A 22,469-nucleotide genomic window follows, 5' to 3' on the forward strand; every position below is an offset into this window, starting at 1 on the left:
ACACACGCACACACACACACACACACACACACACACACACACACACACACACACACACACACACACACACACGTGCACACGCACACACACACACACACACACACACACACGTGCACACACAATGAGCAAGATTAATGATGCATAATCTGATTCACCCGGCAGACCTCTGTGACTGTGTTCAACAGATGTTTTTATGTCAATAAAGGACACTCATGCATCAAACTAAATGTTTTAGAATTCTAGTGCTTTACATACACTCAGGACAAAAGAAGGGGAGGAAAGGACCCAGCAAACATTTCATCCACCCGGGGGTTAACGGAAGGTCTATGACACAACTGCACCTAAATCACAGAACAACCGGATTTACAAAAATTTAAAACGTTATTGAGTATAAATTCATATTAGATTAAAATATTTAATCTTATGATTGTCCATAGTTAATTGTGATTAATCGCAAATTAATCACACATTTAAGTATCTATTCAAAATGTACCTTAAAGGGAGATTTGTCAAGTATTTAATACTCTCATCAACATGGGAGTGGACAAATTGTTATAAATATATACATGCAAATGTATGTATATATTTATTATTGGAAATCAATTACGGTACCAACACAATGACACATGTTGTCCAGAAACCCTCACAGGTACTGCATTTAGCATAAAAAATATGCTCAAATCATAACATGGCAAACTGCAGCCCAACAGGCAACAACAGCTGTCAGTGTGTCAGTGTGCTGACTTGGATACCCATAGAAGCCATTTTCATTCACATATCTTGAGGTCAGAGGTCAAGGGACCCCTTTGAAAACAGCCATTCCAGTTTTTCCTTGTCAAAATTTAGCAGAGCGTTATTTAGCCTCCTTCGCGACAACAAATGGATTCCTGAGGTTTTCTAGTATCATGTGATACCAGTATCTTCAGTTTTAAAACTAATTCCTCTACAACCTAAAAATCGCAAGTTGAGTTAATACGTTAAAGAAATTTGTGGCGTTGAAACGAATTTGCGTTGATGCATTTACGCGTTAACTTTGGTTTTAATATTAAAAATAATGTTGTTTTTCTCATACTGTCTGTCTGAATATATACCTGTATTCACGCTTCTAATGAGACTGAATGTGACATAGGAAGGGGAGCCAAATCGGAATGGCTTGTTGAATCATCCAGTTTTTGGATCCAGGCAGTACACAGAAAACTGACGTGGGTAAAAAAACCACAGGACTTTCACCCAGGAGAACGCTGTTCGTGTCCCGTGTGAAACCGCAATTCAAAGTTGATTTATTTATCATGCAAGTCCTGTACTTAAGTTACACCACTTATTTTAACCCAAACCATGATCCTTTCCTTAGGCTATCTAAGTAGTTTTTGTCATGTAACTTCCGTACTTAAGTTACGCCACATCTGGTATTATTTAAACCCAAACCATCATCTTTTCCTAAACCTAACCAGATAGTTTGTTGCCTAAGCCTAACCAAGTCGATCTTTTCCTAAACCTAACCAAGTTGTTTGTTGCCTAAGCCTAACCAAGTCGATCTTTTCCTAAACCTAACTTAGTAGTTTTATTTTGAAAAGACTGGTGCGGAAATTGACACGTGCATCACTTGTTGCTGGACATTCGTAGGAAAAAGTAGGAAAAATACGTGGTTGAAAGTCGTGCTGAGCGTCACGAATAAATAAGAGAAATTTGTGTCTTTGTACACGAATCAAATAGATTAAAATTCATGACCATTTCACGAACTGCCGTGGGACTGTGTTGGGTGTTCATACATGCAAAGTCTTCTCAAGATTTGATTCCAGTCATCCCTGTGTGTTCAGCCTGTGCAGCCAACCTCGTCCAAATTGAGCCTTTGTGTAAATATTTCCATCATCCAGTCACCTGCAGTGTTCCGACTGATTTATATTGTGTGTGGCTCCATCATCCTTCCTCCCACTGACTCCACTGTGACTCTGGTGTCAACGTCATCAAACAAACGTACTTTGAGTCACAAGTTGAGTTTGCTGGCGGCATCATATCTGGCAGCAGCGTGACAGGTTCAGTATCATCTGGAGAGTTCGGTTGTCTTCAGACAGGTGTTCAATCAGTCTTCAGCTTTCCCTCCATCTCTTTAGTTTCTTCCACATGTCAGTCGACCTGTGAAAGTGAAACGCAGCTCAGAGAGAAAATGAGTTGACTCTGGCTGTGAGTGGGCGACACTCTGAGTAAAAGAACAGTCTCTCAGTGCTTCAGTCTCACACATACAGATACAAAGTAGTAATCAGTCTCCAGCCTCTCATGAAACTGCAGCTCGTGTGTTGACCTGAGCATGTGATGTACATCCTCTGCTCCGACTGGACAGTTGTTTTCTGACGTACCCCACCTGCCACAGGAGGCAGCTGTTCATTCCTGTTGCAGTCCTGCTTAGTTTACAGTCTTTCTTGTTGAAAATGCATTGTTGAAATAATTTTAAAGGAACAGAGGGATCTGTTATCAGAAATGGAATATAATATTCATAACTATGTTTTCATTAGTGTATAATCACCTGAAACTAAGAATCACTGTGTTTTCATGAGCTTAGAACGAGCCATTCTACATAGGTACACATGAGTTAGCGCGCATGCACATATACATATGACTGGAAGTGACCTTACATGTGAAGGCGGACGCATGTGTATGCCCATGTAAATGATATTGCTATATCTCTGCACACACACCCCCTCTTCTTTTTTTTTTTTTTTTAAATGAACTTATTTGTTTATTTAATTTATTATTATTATTATTAATTTTTTCTCTTTGTATTATTATTATAATTTTTTATTATAATTTTTATTTTTTAAATTTTATTCTATTCTTTTAAAAATGTATTACAATTTTGAATGCTGATGTTGTTTTCTCTAGTGTACTTATTGTGTTTGTTTCTAAGCTCAACTACTTGGTACTAAATTGGTTTATAAATTATTTTAATTACAATTGCATATACGAAAACGACAAAAGTGTATAAAACAAAAATAATGAGCCATTCATATCTACATAGGGAGCGGATCCCTTTCACAGAGTCCGCAATGTTGCTCAGCCATGTTTCTACAGTAGCCCAGAACGGACAAACCAAACACTGGCTCTAGAGAGAGCGTTTTGTGTTTTTACGTTACCTGAAGGCCACCGTAGTTCTTGGACACGCTTGTGAAACTGCGCCAGAGTGCAAAACCGCGGTACCTCCAACCGCTGACTGACTTCCGTTGCTCGTAAAGTAGTGTTATTATGGTATGGATGTCCTCTGAGCGAGGACAACGGCGTTACCACAGATTTGCACTCGGTGGCTTATGTTACAGCAGTCTTGGAAAGGGAGGAGTGAGCGAAGGGTTAGCAATGGAAACAAGACACGGGAAACCTCTGTTGGTCTGGAGGAGCTGCAGCATTTATTTCTGCACAAAATGCAACTTCCGCTGAACATTCACTAATATTCTCAGAGCTAAACTAACTCTCTTCTGCTCCACTGCTCGCTCGTTTTCACACACACTCGCCGTCGCTCTCTCTCTTGCTTCACCACTCACTTCCCACGCGCACACACATTCCCACAGCACTAGTTTTCCCCCTGATGTCGGTCACATTCCTGTTTTGCCAGTCGGGCTTCACTAGATATATCTTGTTTTTTTTGTGCTTCCGAGGAGTTTTTTTTTGTTATTGTTTGCTGGTCTTTTGCTGGTCGTTTGTTTGCGTTAACGGACTCCATTTCTAACCGAACATTAGCTACAGTTGCACACTGTGAGCCCTGTAAGCTGAGCTGAAAATAAAGGCGCTCGCGAGCGTGAATGACATCATATCCGTTGGATTTTCCTGGAAAAATCGTCCCGCATTCTTCATATTAAAAGCAGTCTACAGGCTGATAGAGAAAACCCAGAAAGTCTTGCAAGGTCTAATTTTTTAGGTTAGGTTACAACCTGTTCACACACTGGCAATAAAAAAACGATTAAAACACGTTCATACGTGTAAAAACTAAGGTCTAAGGTCTTTAGAGAGTTTGTTGTCCTTTGACCTCATGACATAATTCTTATTAATTCTGCTTCATTGTAAGTTGCTCTGTCAGCTAAATGCTCGGCCTGTAAATCTCATCTGGCAAAGCCCCGTTGTTCATTTAGTTCCAAACCTCTAGCAGCCAAGCAATTACGACGGGAACACAGGATGAAGCCAGGAGACATTACTGTAGAGAAACAAAAGTCGAGGTGGTCTGATGTTCAACAGAACATCAACAGAAAGTCTGATGTTCAACAGAACATCAGACTTTAACACGGGAGACCGCTGTTCATTTCCTTCAAAGTTATCCAACAAAATAAGCTCCAGCAAAGTGACATTTATCAGTGTTTGAAGAGCTGTCACACCCCAGGAGTTAGGAGAAGAAACATTTTAAATCTACTGTGAAAACATTCCAAACGTATGCCAGTAAACCAGATTTAAAATGACTGTTGAAGAAAACTTTTGAAACTCTAGCTTTCAAAACTGGCAATGAAATGCATGGAGTTTTGTTGTCCACGGTTCTGACAGCATATTCCCTTCATGCTCAGCTGTAAAAAATGAATGAAACAAAATCAGACTGCGTCGTGAAGTGACTCTGTAAAAGATCCATGCTGTTGTGTCGGCAGTTTTTTTGCTTCTGGCCGGGACTTTGGTCACGATGACTTAACTGTGAGTAAATCAGTAGAATCAATAAAATAATCATAAATCCAACTGAATAATAAATCAAGCACTCCGGCTTTGGTGCAGCTGATTTATTATTAAGTCGGACCACAGAGTCTGGAACACTTTATGTGATGTTTTGTGCAATACTGCTGCCCTTCAAAAAAATGTAATTAAGAGCTGAACTTTGACTTCACATCGGAAAAAAAAGTGCAGGGCGTGCTGTGATCATTTTCAACACAAAGCTATCAGGAAATATGTATTTAAATCAGGGGTTCTCAAATTTTCCAAGGACCCCGTCTTAATCGCAACACAGATTAAGCGTAATGCTTACTATTTGTACTCTTGAATGCCAATGGAACTATTTGTATTCTAAAACTTTTCAACCTAAATACTTCAAACCTGTTTCATAGGGATAAACAGAAACACATTTCAATTTGAATCATATTAATACCACTTATATACACTGCTAAAAGAAATTAAGGGAACACTTAAATCACACATCAGATCTTGATGAATGAATTATTCAAGTGTAAAATCTTGACTGATGTACATTGTATAATTTGTTGAGAAAGAAATGACGTAACAACGGTCAATGGAAACAAAAATCATCAACCCACTGAGGGCTGGATTCAAAATCACACCGAAAATTAAAGTAAAAAAATTGAAATCACAGCCTGATCCAACTTGGTGAAATTTATCACGGCAACTCATAATGTGACTCAGTAGTGTGTACGGCCCCCGCGTGCCTGTATGCACTGCCGACAACGTCTGGGCATGCTCCTGATGAGTTGGCGTCTCCAGACTCTTTCACGCCTGTCACCTGTGCTCAGTGTGCACCTGCTCTCATCTGTGAAGAGAACGAAGCGCCAATGGCGGATTCTGCCAATTCTGGTGTTGTCTGGTGAATGCCAATTGAGCTGCACGGTTGGTACTGGGCTGTGAGCACAGGTCCCACCAGAGGACGTCGGGCCCTCATACCACCCTCGTGGAGTCTGTTTCTGACAGTTTGGCCAGAAACATGCACACCAGTAGCCTGCTGGAGGTCATTTTGTAGGGCTCTGGCAGTGCTCCTCCTGTTCCTCCTCGCACAAAGGACTTCTCCAAGTCCGTCTCTCTTTATACATCCATGGTCGGCTCCATCGGGGCTGTTTGAATGCATTTAACATAAATGTCAATATATGGGTGCTCTACAGTTGTAGCGTCGACCCATTTGACCACGGAGATGAGAGTGACGGCTGGCTTGACCGCACGTACGATACCGTTTCCTGTCTATGACAGAGTTAGCATGCAGCTTTAGCCGTGATGTCTAGCTCTGCTTTTCCTTGCAATGTGTGAAACCCAAAGTGTTTCCATACTTTAATGTATATGTAGTGTTTACCACTATGGATTTAAAATGGTTTATAGCTTTTTGTTTTGGCTCGCGGAGGCCAGCTGCTGTTTGTTTTGGTTTAAGAATACAAAGCGGATATGACGTCACGTTACCCGGACTACAACAATAAAAGCAGTAACTTCCTTCTCCCTCCATGTAAACTCAAATGAAGCAAATATATCGGTTCTGGCATTAAAAAAATACATTTCAAAATCATAAAAAAAAATAATAAAAAATTGCAGACAAGTTGTTAGGACTTACAAAACCCAAATCATCAGCATTTAGAGTAAAAATTGAAATTGTTCCAACAAATCAAGCTTCACCAATAAAGTGAGCGAGTTTGATTTGTTCAGATCTTAAAATGTGATTCGTTACATGAGGTCAGAAAGTTCTGTTAGCTTGTGTTATTTATTTGGAGAATTCAGGAAAACCAATTTTGACTCTGTTTTATCGTTTGCACTGTAAAATCTCATAATCAGTTATATCGAATAAACTTTGTCAGTTTGGTTCTGTTTAAGCATATTTAGTATTGAAAGTCAACGCTAATCTGAAGCACGAGACCGCACACGTTGACCTTTTCTTTTTTTATGCTCTTTCTTTATTGGTCACTTCCCAAAGAAAAATCACAATATTTACAAGTGTTCTACTGTTTTTTTTTAATTCATGTTTTCTGACTCTTTCCATTTAGAGTACTAATTCTCTCTCTCTCTGTAGCGGTTAGCCTCCGTCGGCCTGGATGCCAAGAACACAATGTGTATCTGGGAATGGAAGAGAGGGAAGATCCTGGCTACAGCTACCGGACACTCAGACAGGGTGAGTGTGTTTGTGTGTGTGTGTGTGTGTATATGTGTGTGTGTGTGTGTGTGTGTGTGTGTGTGTGCGTGTGCGTGTGTGTGTGTGTGTGTGTGTGTGTGTGTGCATGTGAAAGTGTGTTATATAGACAGTATATGTGAGCTAACGTCTCTTCTGTTCTCCAGATCTTCGATGTCAGCTGGGATCCGTTTCAACAGAACCGTCTGGTGAGCTGTGGAGTCAAACACATCAAGGTAACACACAATACACAATGAACACACACCCACACACACACATACATACTGTAGATATTTCCTTCATCATTAGTACTAAAGATGAACAACTCACCACTTAACTTACCGCTGCTCTCTCTCCGTCTCGAGTACCAGGTGCCAAATATCACAGAGCACTGTGACTCTTCCTACGGTGGCCCTGAGAGCTCAACACACTACAGATTAAGAAACCATCTTCGCCACTTTAACAACACGTGCGCAGCATTTAGACAAAACGCTGCAAATAGAGAAAACAACCAAATACCGAAACGCACTGCAATTAGCTCCCAACACAACGGAAACTGTTTCCGAGGGACACTAAAACGTGATGCACACGGCTAATATTAACCTAGCATTAGCCTTTTCCTTATTATAAGCCTGCCAATTCAAATAATCATCATAATGATAATAATGTTATGTTAGCTGCTTATAACATGACTAATGAAATGAGGCCTTTTGACTAACGCTGGCACCTTTGCAGTGATTGTGATTGATGTCAATTGTCCCTGAAAATAAATATATATTAGGGCGGTCAATTGATTAAAATATCTAATCGCAGTTAATCACATGATTGCCCATAGGTAATTGTGATTAATTGCGAATTAATAAAATTAAATAAAAATAATTAAATAAATAAATATAAAAATAAATAAATAAATATCCATTTAAAAAAAATATATCCATTGCAGTAATGCGTTGAAGAAATTAGTGGCGTTAAAACAAATTTGCATTAACGCGTTAGTATTGCGTTAACTTTGACCGCCCCAAAATAGATATAACTAAATAAAGTGAAACTTTGCTTAATGTGTTTATCAGTTAATAATTAAAGCTGCAGTGGGTAGAAATGGAGCAAATATGGTTAAAAAAAGTTATTTTTATAAAACAGTCACTATATCCTGACGGTAGTGCATGAGACAGGTAATCTGAGAAAAATCATGTTTCTCCAGTGTCCTCCGGTCCTAACAACATCTGCAGGATTTCACAGACCGGAGGAAAACAACCAATCAGAGCTGATCTGGAGTCTGCCGTCCAGTTACCTTCTCTGAGCAGCTGTCAATCACTCGCGAACTCCGACCAAACGGTCAAACTAGGCAGCGCTGATCAAATATTCTGTTACTGTAATGCCTATTTCTTTCCATAAATGTTTTCAGAATCATCTTGTAGTGTACTGTTTAGCTATAAAATGAGAAAGTTTGTGACCCGGCAGCCATATTACCAAGCACCGCCCACCAGCCGGAGCAAAGCCATAGGAACGCTGTCTCTCTGAAATGACCTGTGATTGGCCAAAGATTTTTTAAATCCTGAAAACAGTGCTATGAGGAGGTGCATAAGTCTAGTTATCTCTCAGAACACTTGAATTACAATATGCTGAAAGGTTATTATGCCCAATGATGCCAAAAATATACTGCCTACTGAAGCTTCAATGTCTGAAAGGTCTCATGTCTCTCTCTCTCTTTCTCTGTCTGTAGTTCTGGTCTCTGTGTGGTAACGCTCTCACTCCAAAGAGAGGGATTTTCGGGAAGACGGGCGACCTGCAGACCATCCTGTGTGTGGCCTCTGCTAAAGATGACATGACGTACTCCGGGGCGCTCAACGGGGACATTTACGTCTGGAAGCTCCTCAACCTGATACGAACAGTTCAGGCTGCACACGGGGTGAGAAACCTTGACCTAAATTAAAAGTTCTCAGCTGTGGTAGCAGAGAGTACAAAGTAGAAACAATCTTTTATTTAGCATTTCTAAACACCACCATTACTACTACTTCTACTACTACATGGTGGATGTATTTATTCTCCTCATAATAAAATAACATAAGGCCTGACTGGAATGTTTTTTAGCATAAATAGATCTGGAATCACTTTTGTTTGTCATGAAATAAAACTGAAAAAAAACATTGATAAAAGTTAAATTACTGATTGTAGGACTGCAATTAATGATTATTTTCATTATCAATTATTCTGCTAAGCCTGATTGTTGCCACTTTCCTCTCCCAGTCTGTTTATTTACCTGCATACTCTCCTGACCTTTACCTGAGCAAGGATTTATCTTTTATCTACTTGTTTTTTTCGAGTCAAACTTTTGGGTCCAAACCTGAGATGTTACAACTCCACAGAAATTCTACTCATCTATAGAAACAAAAAAGTATAAGAAAGCACTGCTGTGATTCAATTAAGTAATACAAACTCTTACACATTTGTGAACAGAATATGTTCCAGATGTTTTAAAGGTCCCATATTATGCTCATTTTCAGGTTCAAATTTTTTTTATTTTACTCATGCTGTCAGCCTGAATATGCCTGTATTTACCCTCTGTCTGAAACGCTCTGTTTTAGCGCATTTTGACGGAATTGCAACAGAATTGTGTTGCTAGGCAACAGCTTGGGTCCATGTGTACTTCCTGTCAGCTGATGACATTCACATATACTGCAACCAGGAATAAACTGGGACACATTTAGAATGATTACGTTTAAAATTGTGTCAAGGGTCTAAATATTGTATATTCGTGACATCACGAATGGGCAGAAATCCTGACAGCTTGTTTCAAAAGCAGAGTTTCTGAATACGGGCTGTTTGTATTTCCCTGTGGATTGAGTGTTTCGATACTTTCACAGTATTTATATAGGACTTTAGCCTGCTTTATAATAAAAAAAAACATGAAAATCTCACTTTTTTATAATATGGGACCTTTAAGCTGCATGTGACGTGCAGTAAAATTTATGAAAAAAATAGCAAAAATATTCCAAAACGCCATTGAGTCATTTTTGATATCTGGATCTGCACCTTATTATTGGGCTCTTTACTTTTTATATTTGCACTTTACACAATTTGTATTGCAACTGCTACATAACAATTTCCATCGCAATAAATAAAGTTTTACCTTATATCTTATCTTGGTCCATTGGCTGAGGAACAGGGGAAACTTTCTGCAGGAACCGTTCTAATTAATTAAACTAAATGCTTTTTCAGAAGACATTCTACCCTGTTAAGAAACAGTTCACACAGTTCTACAGAAATTGGTGTGAATTTGCTCTAAGAAGGAAGAAAAAGAAGAATATAATGGTCGGCTCAGTTTATGAATGCAGACCTTTATGTCCCTCTTTATCATTTAAAGCTTCGATCCTGAAATACTGGTGTGAGTAGTACCATAACAACCCAAATGTGTGTGTGTGTGTGTGTGTGTGTGTGTGTGTGTGTGTGGTTACAGGCTGGTATCTTCAGCATGTATTCCTGCGAGGAGGGTTTTGCCACAGGAGGCAGAGACGGCACCATCCGACTGTGGGACGCCGACTTCAAACCGATCACCAAGATCGACCTGCGAGAGGCCGAGCAGGGATACAAAGGTACTCAACCACAGGACTGAACACCGAAATAGAGTCCAAACATCCACAAGACATGCTTATTATACATTTATACGGTTTGGACAAACTAAGGTAGAGCCCATACATCGGCATGGCTTCAGGAGACTCTAGGGGGACAGCTATGATGTGAAAGATCATGTGACCAACGGGGGTAGCATTTATGTTAGCAAGCATTTGTGTTAGCAAGCTTCTCCACCGGGTCTGATTATTTATTCAAAATTAGGGCTGTCAGTTGATTAAAATATTTAAATGCCATTGAGCGCATGATCGTCCATAGTTAATTGTGATTAATCGCAAAAAAAACATACATTTTTTATCTCTTCAAAATGTACCTTAAAGGGAGATTTTAATTATTTAATTCTCTAATCAACATGGGAGTGGACAAATATGCTGCTTTATGCAAATGTATGTATGTATTTATTATTCAAAATCAATTAACAACACAAAACAATGACAGATATTGTCCAGAAACCCTCACAGGTACTGCATTTAGCATAAAACAATATGCTCAAATCATAACATGTTAAACTGCAGCCCAACAGGCAACAACAGCTGTCAGTGTGTCAGTGTGCTGACTTGACTACGACTTGCCCCAAACTGCATGTGATTATCATAAAGTGGGCATGTCTGTAAAGGGGAGACTTGTGGGTACCCATAGAACCCATTTACATTCACATATCTGGAGTTCAGAGGTCAAGGGACCCCTTTGAAAATCGCCATGCCAGTTTTTCCTCGCCAAAAGTGAACCCAACTTTGGAGCGTTATTTAGCCACCTTTGTTCCAAGCTAGTATGACATGTTTTTTTTAGTTTCATATGATGCCAGTATCTTCACTTTAGCTTTAAAATTGAGCCCAGTACAACTTAAAAATTACAAGTTGTGTTGAAGTGGCAATAGGCAGTATATTTCTCGCAAAAATTCTATGATAACCTTTCAGCATATTGTAATTCAAGTGTTCTGAGAGAAAACTAGACTTCTGCTCCTCCTCATGGCTCTGTTTTCAGGCTTTAAAAAATCGAGCCCGTTACGGGAGACTTTGACCAATCACAGGTCATTTCATTGAGAGAGCGTTCCTATTGGCTGTGTTCCGGTCATGTGACCGGAACCTGGCGTTCCTTCAACAGATTTTACAATGGCGTCCGCGTCACAAACTTTCTAATTTTTACAGCTAAACCGTGCTCTACAAGATGATTCTGAAAACATTTGAGGCAAGAAATAGGCATTAACGTAACATAATATTGATTCATATTTGATCAGCGCTGCCTAGTTTGACCGTTTCGTCGGAGTTCACGAGTGATTGACAGCCGGTTCTCATAGACGGCAGCTGGACAGCAGACCTCAGATCAGCTCTGACTGCTTGTTTTCCTCTGGTCTGTGAAATCTTGCAGATGCTGTTAGGAGCACCGGAGGACACAGAGGCACATGATGTTTTTCAGGTTACCTGTTTCATGTACTACTGTCAGGATATAGCGACTGTTTTATAAAAATAACTTTTTTTTTTAATCATATTTGCTCCAATCTCACCTACTTCAGCTTTAATTAAGAAATGAGTGGCATAAAAACGTGTTATTATCACGTTAACTTAAATGCTTGGATAAATAATCTTAATTGTCTCCTTCCCTTCAGTGAAGTCACTGCAGGTTAATACCAGGTGGAGACGGACAAAGAGACTTGACTCACCCTCTATTGTACGTCTGTGTGAGACCTTTAAACCTCTCCTGTTAATGAGAGCTCTGGCCTTTTCTTCTCTTTGTCCACCAAAAACACCCCGACTAGTCGTTAAAACCTTTTCTCCAAACCTCATTTAACTTGAATAAACCCACCGAGGTTAAATATCACCATATCTCCTTTTCTAAAGGCACACTCTGCATGTCACCCTCCTCACCAGAGAAGAACAAAGAGAAGAGAAAAGGTCACTTTGAAATGGAAGACTCTTTTGTCAGTTGAAGGTTGCGGTGCTTCGGTCTCTGAAAAAAATGCATAGGAGATGGAAGCTTGAATCCTTCACCTCCATTTCAGTCTTTTCCCCTCTGAAGATATTCACAGAGACGTTCAGTTGTCGTCTTCTGTCACGACCTGATTTTTCTGTCTTTGAGGAGAAGTTTTCAGGAGAGCAGGGGTGTAAAAGTTTGTCTTCAGCGGGGGGAAGGGGACTGACCTGATTTTGGGAAAAACCGAGAGATGGTTGAATGATTGAACCCCTAAATGCCACTCTCCAGCAGACGACAGAATTGTTATTCCTTTAGGAAAATCTGCAGGGGTGCACCAGTAAGCCCCCGGCCTCCTTTTTACGTCTCCTCCTCTGAAGATTTCTCAGGAGAAAGTTTGAAAAGAAAAGATGAGGAGGAAGGAGGTAAAAGTTTTGTCATCTCTGTTCCCAGTCAGAGTCGGAAATGGCCTCATTCTGGAGAAGGTGGAAGTTTAACTCAAAGGGCTTTAGAGAGACTTACTCCTCAGCAGGGTATGGGTTAGTGCTTTCGCCTCACAGCAATAAGGTCCCGGGTTCAATCCCCGGTCTGGGCAGGGCCTTTCTGTGGAGAGTTTGCTATTCTCTCCGTGTTCATGTTAGTTTCCTCCCACCACCAAAACATGTATCCCCACAGGGGGGTTGTGGCAAGAAGGGTATCCGGCATAAAACTTATGCCTAATCAGTGTGTGGATCAATGATCACTAACGGGAGCAGCCGAAAGACAAACAACTCCTCAGCAGGAGATGGCTTCCTGTTTAACAAGAGTTAAGGATAGGAAAGGTTTTCAGTCTTGTCAGGGCTGACACATAGAGACAGACGACCATTCACGCTCACGCCCACATTCACACCTACGGGCAATTTAGAGTCAACTATTAACCTAACCTGCATGTCTTTGGACTGTGGGAGGAAGCCGGAGAACCCGGAGGAAACCCACGCTAACACGGGAACACGAGAACATGCAAACTCCACACAGAAGGGCCCAAAGCCAGGTTTGAACTTGTGACCCTCTTACTGTGAGGCGACAGTGCTAAACATTGCACCGCCATGTTGCCTGCAGATTCTTTATAACGCCTCTAATTGCTTTAACGCATGTCAACCATGTCATACTAGCATGTGGAGAAGGAGGCTAAATAACGCCCCAAACTTGCGCAAAATTTTGGCGAGAAAAAACTGTCATGACCATATTCAAAGGGGTCCCTTGACCTCTGACCTCCAGATATGTGAATGAAAATGGGTTCTATGGGTATCCACGAGTCTCCCCTTTACAGACATGCCCACTTTATGATAATCACATGCAGTTTGGGGCAAGTCATAGTCAAGTCAGCACACTGACACACTGACAGCTGTTGTTGCCTGTTGGGCATTGAGCATATTTTTTATGCTAAATGCAGTACCTGTGAGGGTTTCTGGACGGCCCTTGTAATAATACTATAAACACTTTAATGGAAGAAATTATGCATATTGTAGAAAGTCTACCATAAATGGTAATTTCTACTGTTTTCATAGAGACTTATAATAAAAAATAAAACAATATTGAAGATTTTTGTTGTTAGAGCCCGATGGAACTGCAGTGCAAAAAAATATTTTCCATATTTTTTTTTCGAAGTGGGACCCTTAAAGGTGCAGTTAGTACCTTAAAGGGACTGTTTGTAACTTTTTAAGCGTATAAATGTACCGGGTCGGGACACATGTGCGCTTGCATATGCGCGTTCGTGTGTGGCCGCTGCCTTTCCTCCTCTGCTTGCTTGCCTTCACTCAGACAGAGCGCGCGTTGTCGCGTACTCGCTCCACCTCTAAACGTGAACGCGCGCTCACTCCACACTTCAGAAGAGTTAGTTTAGCTCTGAGAATATCTAGTGAATAGTGGACGTTTGTGCAGAAATAACTGCTGCAGCTCCTCCAGACAGAATATTGATTCATTTTTGATCAGCGCTGCCTAGTTTGACCGTTTGATTGGAGTTTGCATGTTTTGTGAGCAGTGATTGACTGCTGCTGTAGAGACTCCTCAGCTCTGATTGGTTGTTTTCCTTCGGGCACGTTGAAATCTTCTAGAAAAACATAATATGTCATCTGTTCATGGCTCCACTCCCACTCTGCTTACAGATGTTTCGATCGAGAAAACATGAGAGTAAACATTAAAAAGCTTAGTGAGGAGCAAAATAAACACGAGGGTAATAAATCAAAGTGTTGTGTCTCAGGAGCCAGAGACAAGACGTCAAAATGAAATGAAAGCGAGATGATAATTCCTTTTTCTCACATTTCTTTCCTCTAGGCGGTTTAGAAGTGATTTTGTTAAGGTGAAGTTTTCCTCTCTGCTGCCTTCTGGCTGCTACAAACACCTCTGAGATGACATATCACAAATCCTTTCGACAGTGCAAGTCTTCCAATTTGCTTCATAAACTGGTCCTATATCAGGTTGCTGTGGCCCGTGAACCTGCAGAGAGGAGTTTCTAACAAAGTTACAGGAAACCTCACACGCTGGTTCACGCCGTCAGCGACAGCAGACGCTCTAATTGGCGAGCACTGGGCTGCTGAACGGCTCTGCTAATTAAGTTTTAGATGCCGGGGAACAGGAGTGTGACGGAGAGGTTGGAGGGAAAGAAAAAAGTGCTTGTGTGACTTCTTCTTCCTGTCTGTTCTCTATAGTCTGTCACTTCTGAATTCTCCTGTAGATGTGATAATGAAATAGTAATATTTTCCTTTTAGAATAAATGCAGTGAAGGAAAAAGTACAATATTTCCCTCTGAGGTGGAGTGGAGTAGAAGTATAAAGTAGCATGAAAAGAAAAAGACTGAAGTACCTCAAATGCATACTTTGGAGCCGATCTCAGCTGACATTGGGTGAAGACGGGGTACACCCTGGACAGGTCTCCAGACTATCACAGGGCTGACACATAGAGACAGATAACCATTCACGCTCACATTCACACCTACAGGACATTTAGAGTCACCTTTCCTCCAATTCTCTCTGCAAAATGGACGAGCCATACTGTCCCCGTCTTCCTCGCCACCTGCGAGTCCATCTGCGCCAACGCCTATTTTTTGGACGTTTCAGCAGACAGGATGGCACAGATGCTCAAGACAGCAAGTTTCTGCCTTGTTAGCGTTATTGTGACCCGTACAGACCACTGCAAACTTTACCTGCCTTGGAGCTTTCTAACCAATCTTTATTGACAACTGTCGCAAGGTCCGACGGCCCGTTTTTTTTTTTTTCTACTTTACGCGTACAGTGTGACCGCGTAAGTCGTGAGCTTTGGCTTTACATCGCAAACGATCTACTCGTACAGTAGGATTAGGAATCACAACAACATTTCTAAAATCGTGCAGTGTATGCCCAGCTTTAGCTGCGAGCCGCCGGCTCCAGGGTCGTGTCTAGAAGGTAACCCAGGAATTGCAAAAACTTGCAAAAACTCTTGCGAGACTTGCTGCCCGGCAACCTATCATAACCTTAACTATTGGAGGTCAATGCCTAACCTTAACTATTGGAGGTCAATGCCTAACCTTAACCATTGGAGGTCAATGCCTAACCTTAACTATTGGAGGTCAATGCTTAACCTTAACCATTGGAGGTCAATGCCTAACCTTAACCATTGGAGGTCAATGCCTAACCTTAACTATTGGAGGTCAATGCTTAACCTTAACTATTGGAGGTCAATGCCTAACCTTAACTATTGGAGGTCAATGCCTAACCTTAACCATTGGAGGTCAATGCCTAACCTTAACTATTGGAGGTCAATGCTTAACCTTAACCATTGGAGGTCAATGCCTAACCTTAACCATTGGAGGTCAATGCCTAACCTTAACTATTGGAGGTCAATGCTTAACCTTAACTATTGGAGGTCAATGCCTAACCTTAACTATTGGAGGTCAATGCCTAACCTTAACTATTGGAGGTCAATGCCTAGCCTTAGCCATTGGAGGTCAATGCCTAACCTTAACTATTCAAGGTCAATGCCTAACCTTAACTATTCAAGGTCAATGCCTAACCTTAACTATTCGAGGTCAATACCTAACCTTAAATATTCGAGGTCAATGCCTAACCTTAACTATTCGAGGTCACTGCCTAACCTTAAATATTCGAGGTCAATGCCTAACCTTAACTATTCGAGGTCACTGCCTAACCTTAACTATTCGAGGTCAATGCCTAACCTTAACTATTCGAGGTCAATGCCTAACCTTAACCATTCAAGGTAAATGCCTAACCTTAACCATTCAAGGTCAATGCCCAACCTTAACTATTCAAGGTCAATGCCTAACCTTAACCATTCAAGGTCAATGCCCAACCTTAACTATTCAAGGTCAATGCCTAACCTTAACTATTCAAGGTCAATGCCTAACCTTAACTATTCAAGGTCAATGCCCAACCTTAACTATTCAAGGTCAATGCCTAACCTTAACTATTCAAGGTCAATGCCCAACCTTTACTATTCAAGATCAATGCCTAACCTTAACCATCTCGCGAGAGTTTGGCAATTTGCGTGTTACCCTCCAGACACGACCCGCCCTGCTGGCTCAGCCGTCGCCGTGTTGAGAGCCGTGCGGAGGCACTAGATATGCTCTGAATTTCTAAAAATTTCAATTTATTTTCTGAATACTTCCTTCATCACTTTCTTAAGCTAATATGAGACGTCAGCTGTCTCAGATGAATAAAGTGGATATTTTCCAAAGTTTTAGGACACTCTCTCTTTGTGTCACTCTCCCTCCACTGGAGCTCAGCAAGAAAACAGTCTGAAGAAAGAAACAAATTTATTTCGTACTAAAAAGAGCTCTCTAACTTTTGAAGACTTGCCATTAACTGGAGTTAATGAGAGCCGAGAGGTCGAATCAGAAACACCTCCTCGTCAATAATCATCGATCTGGTTTTCTGCCCTTCTGTTTTTTCTTGATTCCACTAGATTTAATCTTCTCTTACCAATCTAGCTCCATCTTTTTTCTCTTTCTTTATCTCCCACCCTCTATATTTTTACATTTTTCTTCTGCTTTAAATCTTTTTATGCATTTTCTCCTCCTTTTAAATCCTTCACTCAATACTTCCTCCTCTACATCCCAACATTTTCCTTTCCTCAGGCTTCTTTCTTCCTCCGCCATCTTTTCCTTACTCACAATCTCCTCCTTTCTTCCCCAAACTCTTTTCCCTCCTCCCCTCTTTGTTTTAATCTCATCCTGATTTTCTCTAGTCGTACCCCTCCTCCTCTTTTCCTCTAGCACACCTCGTCTTTAAATTCACATCTGTTCTTAACCTTCCTATCTTCTGTTTTTTATTTTAAAGCCTGTCAGTTACTGTTGATGTTCGTTGCAGCTCTTTCTGTTGTTGGTCCAGATATTTTGACAGTTAATCCTCTTCTTTCTCCTCTTCTTCCTCCTCCAGGTCTATCTATTCGCAGCGTCTGCTGGCGAGCCGACCGGATCCTGGCGGGAACACAAGACAGCGAGATCTTTGAGGTGAGAAAGGAGACTAATGATAAGAAACAACCAAGCAGCCTCATGCTGTTCCTCCCTGCAGAGACGCTTTTTTAAAAAAGAGTTTTATTTTGGTGAGTTGAGTGCTGGCTCCTCATTGGCCCACACAGTCTTTCTCACTGCAAGCTCTGATACCCACTCAGTGACATTCATACGAGATAAAAGCCCATATGTGAAGATTTTTTAAGTGAAACATGAAAGATATTTCTATACTGTATATAGGAATAACGTTTTGGGGTGTTATGAGCTGCATCCTTTTCTTGACAAACAGCAGCTGTGCAAAGTCTTGTGTTACACACAGTAACTCTCCTAAAAACTATAAATAGTTCTTTCAGCATTGGTTTTTGTGCACAGATTCACCAAAAAGACAAGATACAATGTGTTAAAGCTGAAGTAGGCGAGATTGGAGCAAATATGATTAAAAAAAAGTTATTTTTATAAAACAGTCGCTATATCGTGACAGTAGTACATGAAACAGGTGACCTGAAAAAAATCATGTGCCTCTGTGAAAACAAGCAGTAAGAGCTGAACTGAGGTCTGTTGTCCATCTGCTGTCTATGAGAATCGGCTGTCAATCACTCGCAAACTCCGACCAAACGGTCAAACTAGGCAGAGCTGATCAAATATGAATCAATATTATGTTACGATAATGCCTATTTCTCTCCTCAAATGTTTTCAGAATCATCTTGTAGTGTACTGTTTAGCTGTAAAATGAGAAAGTTTGTGACCCGGCAGCCATGTTGAGATCTCTTGAGGGAATGCCAAGTACCGGTCACATGACCGGAGCACAGCCAATAGGAACGCTCTCTCTCTAAAATGACCTGTGATTGGTAAAAGACTCCCGTCGCGGGCAACATTTTCTAAAGCCTGAAAACAGAGCCATGAGGAGGAGCAGAAGTCTAGTTTTCTCTCAGAACACTTGAATTACAATATGCTGAAAGGTTATTATGGAATTTTTGCCCAATGATGCCAAAAATATACTGCCTACTGCCACTTTAATAAGCTATATATCCTCATACTACAGTTCGCATAATATCTTACAAAATACTCAAATTTTTGTAATCTGTATGATTTTTAAACAGTTGTGAAAGGAGTACTTAGATATTTTACGTAAAGTTACGTTTGTGTGTAAAAATCTTAATTTGTAAAGTCACTTTAGATGAAAAGAAAATACTCAAGTATATTACAAATGCCTTGAATTTGTCCTGAAGTACAGTACTTGAGTTAAAGGTATTGAGACACATCTGAGCCTAAACTTGATAGTTGACATTTGAAAGTTAAAAACAGTAACTCAGCATCTGTCTACCTGTGTCCAGGTGATGGTGAGGGATCGGGACAAGCCGCTGCTGATCATGCAGGGACACAGCGAGGGCGAGCTCTGGGCGCTGGACGTTCACCCCAAAAAACCTCTGTCTGTCACCGGCAGCGACGACCGCTCCGTCAGGTCAGTGCAGGGACACACTTACTGGGAGCTGCCCAGTACAACCACAGGCTGCTACAGGTAGTGGTGGTTTTGGGGGGGGGGGGGGATTTGCAGTGTGACAGTTTCTGCCTCGTCTCCAACATCTGCTCACTGTTTGCAGAGATACCTCAGAGACCAATTATATATGAACACACACAGTCAGCTGAACACGGGTGATAAAAACAAAAGCAGGAAAGACAAAGAAAGATGCTGACATGTTTGTTTGCTCTCCTCATTTTCTTTTATGAGTGTTTCTTTTATTTAATTGCTACGCCAGTCAAGCTTTCCATTCTAGCATGGCGTATATGCAGTTTACAGTGATAATACTGGCACGTTTAACAAGATTTAAATGTAATCTACCCGCTTTGAGGGGTGTTTCTGAAATGTCTTTCTTGTGTATAACTACTGTACCGCCTACAGTAAGTATTTGTTAGTGTTATAAATGGAAACAATGGAAACTACAATGGCACTCGGAGAGCGCAGAACTCTGCCAAGGTGCGTGACTTTAAAAACAGATCACAGCTCACAGCTGGCGGTACCGTGAGGTGGTCGGCTTATTATTAACGCGGTGTGTTTCCGTGTAACGTGTCGGCGGATGCCTCTCTCATTCAGCAGCCTTGTTATATCTGTATAACGTTACACTACGTTGTCTCTCATCCCGTCATCTACCGCTTTTTTCTTTCTCACTGCGGACGACCAGCAGCTCCCGCCGCACCTCGATGTCTGGCCACACATCAACACACGTATCTCTCTGCTCGAAGAAGGAAGGAGGCGGGGTCACGCGTCATCAATGCGTCATCAGTTACACTGCGCATGTGTTACAATATATACCCTGTGGTCTTAATGCTCAGGCTGATCGGAATTCTTAAAAAAATTCCATGATCCAGATCGCCACCAAAATGTAATGGATTGCTCATTGTGCCACACTCCACCCCTCCAATATCCAGTGTTGCCAGATTGGGCTGGTTTCCGTCCAATTGGGCTACTTTTACACCCCCTTTAATCCCTGCTTACTCTTTTAAAATTAGGATCGACACGCCGCTTATTCTGCTAAATCAGCCAGTTAGGAGCTCCTTTTAGATGATTTGTGAATTCAACGTCATGTCTGTAAAACACACAGTGGATAACCGGGAAGAATCTAGAACCGAAGCCTTACAGGTTCTTAAAAGTTCAGGTTATGGGAAAGTTATAGGTCGTAACTGTATAGCGGAAAAAGGTTTCTAAGTGTGTATCTTACTAAATGTACCTACATCTAACTGTGTGTGTGTGTGTATCAGGTTGTGGAGTCTAGCGGATCACGCCCTCATTGCTCGCTGTAACATGGAGGAGGCAGTGAGAAGCGTGGCGTTCAGCGTGGACGGATACCAGCTGGCTCTGGGTATGAAAGACGGATCCTTCACTGTGCTGAGAGTCAGGTAGCACCCACACACACACACACACACACACACACACACATACACACACACACAAACATGAACTGCATTACAGTGTAATATAGCTTTGTTGTAACGTGGCACTAACAGGATGTCTTCCCCTGTCCGTCTCAGAGACATGACAGAGGTGGTTCACATCAAAGACAGGAAGGAGGTGATCCACGAGATGAAGTTTTCTCCAGACGGAGCGTACCTCGCCGTCGGCTCCAACGATGGACTCGTGGACATCTACGCTGTCGCCCAGAGATACAAGAAGGTAGGGATGGAGCCACATCGGCATTGATGCTAAAAAGCTCCTTTGATAATAGAGAGCCGAAGTCCCGCCCATTTCCGGTGGACCACCATAGGACTTATTTCGGGAAAAACTATGAAAGATGGTCAACATAGAGAGATAAATATATTTTTTATCTTGTTTGAATTGCGCCATAAATCACACATATGATGTTTCAAAAATATATTTATCTCTCTCCGTTGACTACCGTTCATATTTATTCCAAAATAAGGTCCCATGGGATCCAACGGAAGGGGCATGACTTCGGCTCTCTATATGAATGATATGCACAATTTTATTCTCAAATGAAGATTTCACCAACAAAGAGCATCCCTTGGATTTAAATTCCTGTAGGTATAGATATCATAATTAGATTTTTATTATTTCCTCCGTCTGTGTGATTGCAGGTAGGAGAATGCTGTAAATCCGCCAGTTTCATCACACACCTGGACTGGTCTCTGGACAGCAAAATCCTGCAGACCAACGACGGAGCTGGAGAACGCCTCTTCTACCGAATGCCCAGTGAGTCCCTACATTCTAATGTTCCCCACATTTTAAGGAATTTTCTAGAATCAAGAGACCTTTTTTTATATTATAGGGCATCATTCTGTACTTTTTAAAGGTACATGCAGTGGGCAACTCTGATCTGAAAAGTTAAGTCAATGCTAAAGTGCCTTAAACTTGCATTCTATCTAACAGCCAGCAGGGGGCGACTCCTCTGGTTGCAAAAAATAAGTCTGATTGTATAGAAGTTAGGGATGCACCGATACCGATACCAGTATCGGGTATTAGGACCGATACTGTGCTCATGTACTCGTACTCGTACTCGCAAAACGGTTCCGATACAACGGCACCGATACCACTTTACAGCAACGCAACGTTAACCTCTCGTCACTATCTTTTGGGTCCTCACGCTCGACCTTCCTGACAGTGCGGGCGAGACGGTCCGGTGGTGCACCCGACACCGCTGGGCCCGGGATCCCACCTCAGCCGGCGTGCACTTTCATTGCGCCACATGGTTTTTCTTGCACCGTCTGACTTGCGCGTGCGTTAGACTTCTTGGTCCGTGTTTCAAGACGGGTCGGGTGGGTTGCCGACAACGCCACAGACCCCTGGTGCCTTTTACGTGGGCTGCGGCACGACGTGGTTGGGGCGCACTGAGGACAGTCCACCACGGTCGACAGTCGCACCGGGAGCATGGAGCCCCGTCACGGTGCGGTGAGGTCGGGGCAGGGAGCGCTGTTAAGCTGCGACCGCGAAGCCACCTTCGCCCCGAGCCTTTCCAAGCCGACCTAGAGCCGGTCGCGGCCTGTCGTGTGTCGCTCACACCCTCCAGCTGGCTGTTAACGAGGGTCTTTTGGCACAGAGAAGTACTCGTATCGGTACTCCGTATCGGTACTCGGTATCGGCGAGTACCCAAATGTAAGTACTTG

At 41.8% G+C, this 22,469-nt stretch overlaps 1 protein-coding gene across 4 annotated transcripts in view; it reads left to right on the forward strand.

Annotated features, from left to right (window-relative positions):
• Positions 1–22,469, forward strand: part of LOC119496091 (echinoderm microtubule-associated protein-like 6) — a 114,657-nt gene that overhangs the window by 33,638 nt on the left and 58,550 nt on the right. For all 4 annotated transcript variants that reach the window (XM_037783156.1, XM_037783158.1, XM_037783157.1 and 1 more), the window contains exons 4-12: positions 6,737–6,835; positions 7,000–7,068; positions 8,556–8,741; positions 10,290–10,425; positions 17,779–17,852; positions 19,187–19,314; positions 20,610–20,747; positions 20,880–21,021; positions 21,444–21,558. In XM_037783156.1, the coding sequence (XP_037639084.1) occupies positions 6,737–6,835; positions 7,000–7,068; positions 8,556–8,741; positions 10,290–10,425; positions 17,779–17,852; positions 19,187–19,314; positions 20,610–20,747; positions 20,880–21,021; positions 21,444–21,558 (1,087 nt within the window). The remainder of the gene's footprint in view (positions 1–6,736; positions 6,836–6,999; positions 7,069–8,555; positions 8,742–10,289; positions 10,426–17,778; positions 17,853–19,186; positions 19,315–20,609; positions 20,748–20,879; positions 21,022–21,443; positions 21,559–22,469) is intronic.

Source organism: Sebastes umbrosus, chromosome 10 (genome assembly GCF_015220745.1).
Source record: "Sebastes umbrosus isolate fSebUmb1 chromosome 10, fSebUmb1.pri, whole genome shotgun sequence".
NCBI classification, from domain to species: Eukaryota; Metazoa; Chordata; class Actinopteri; order Perciformes; family Sebastidae; genus Sebastes; species Sebastes umbrosus.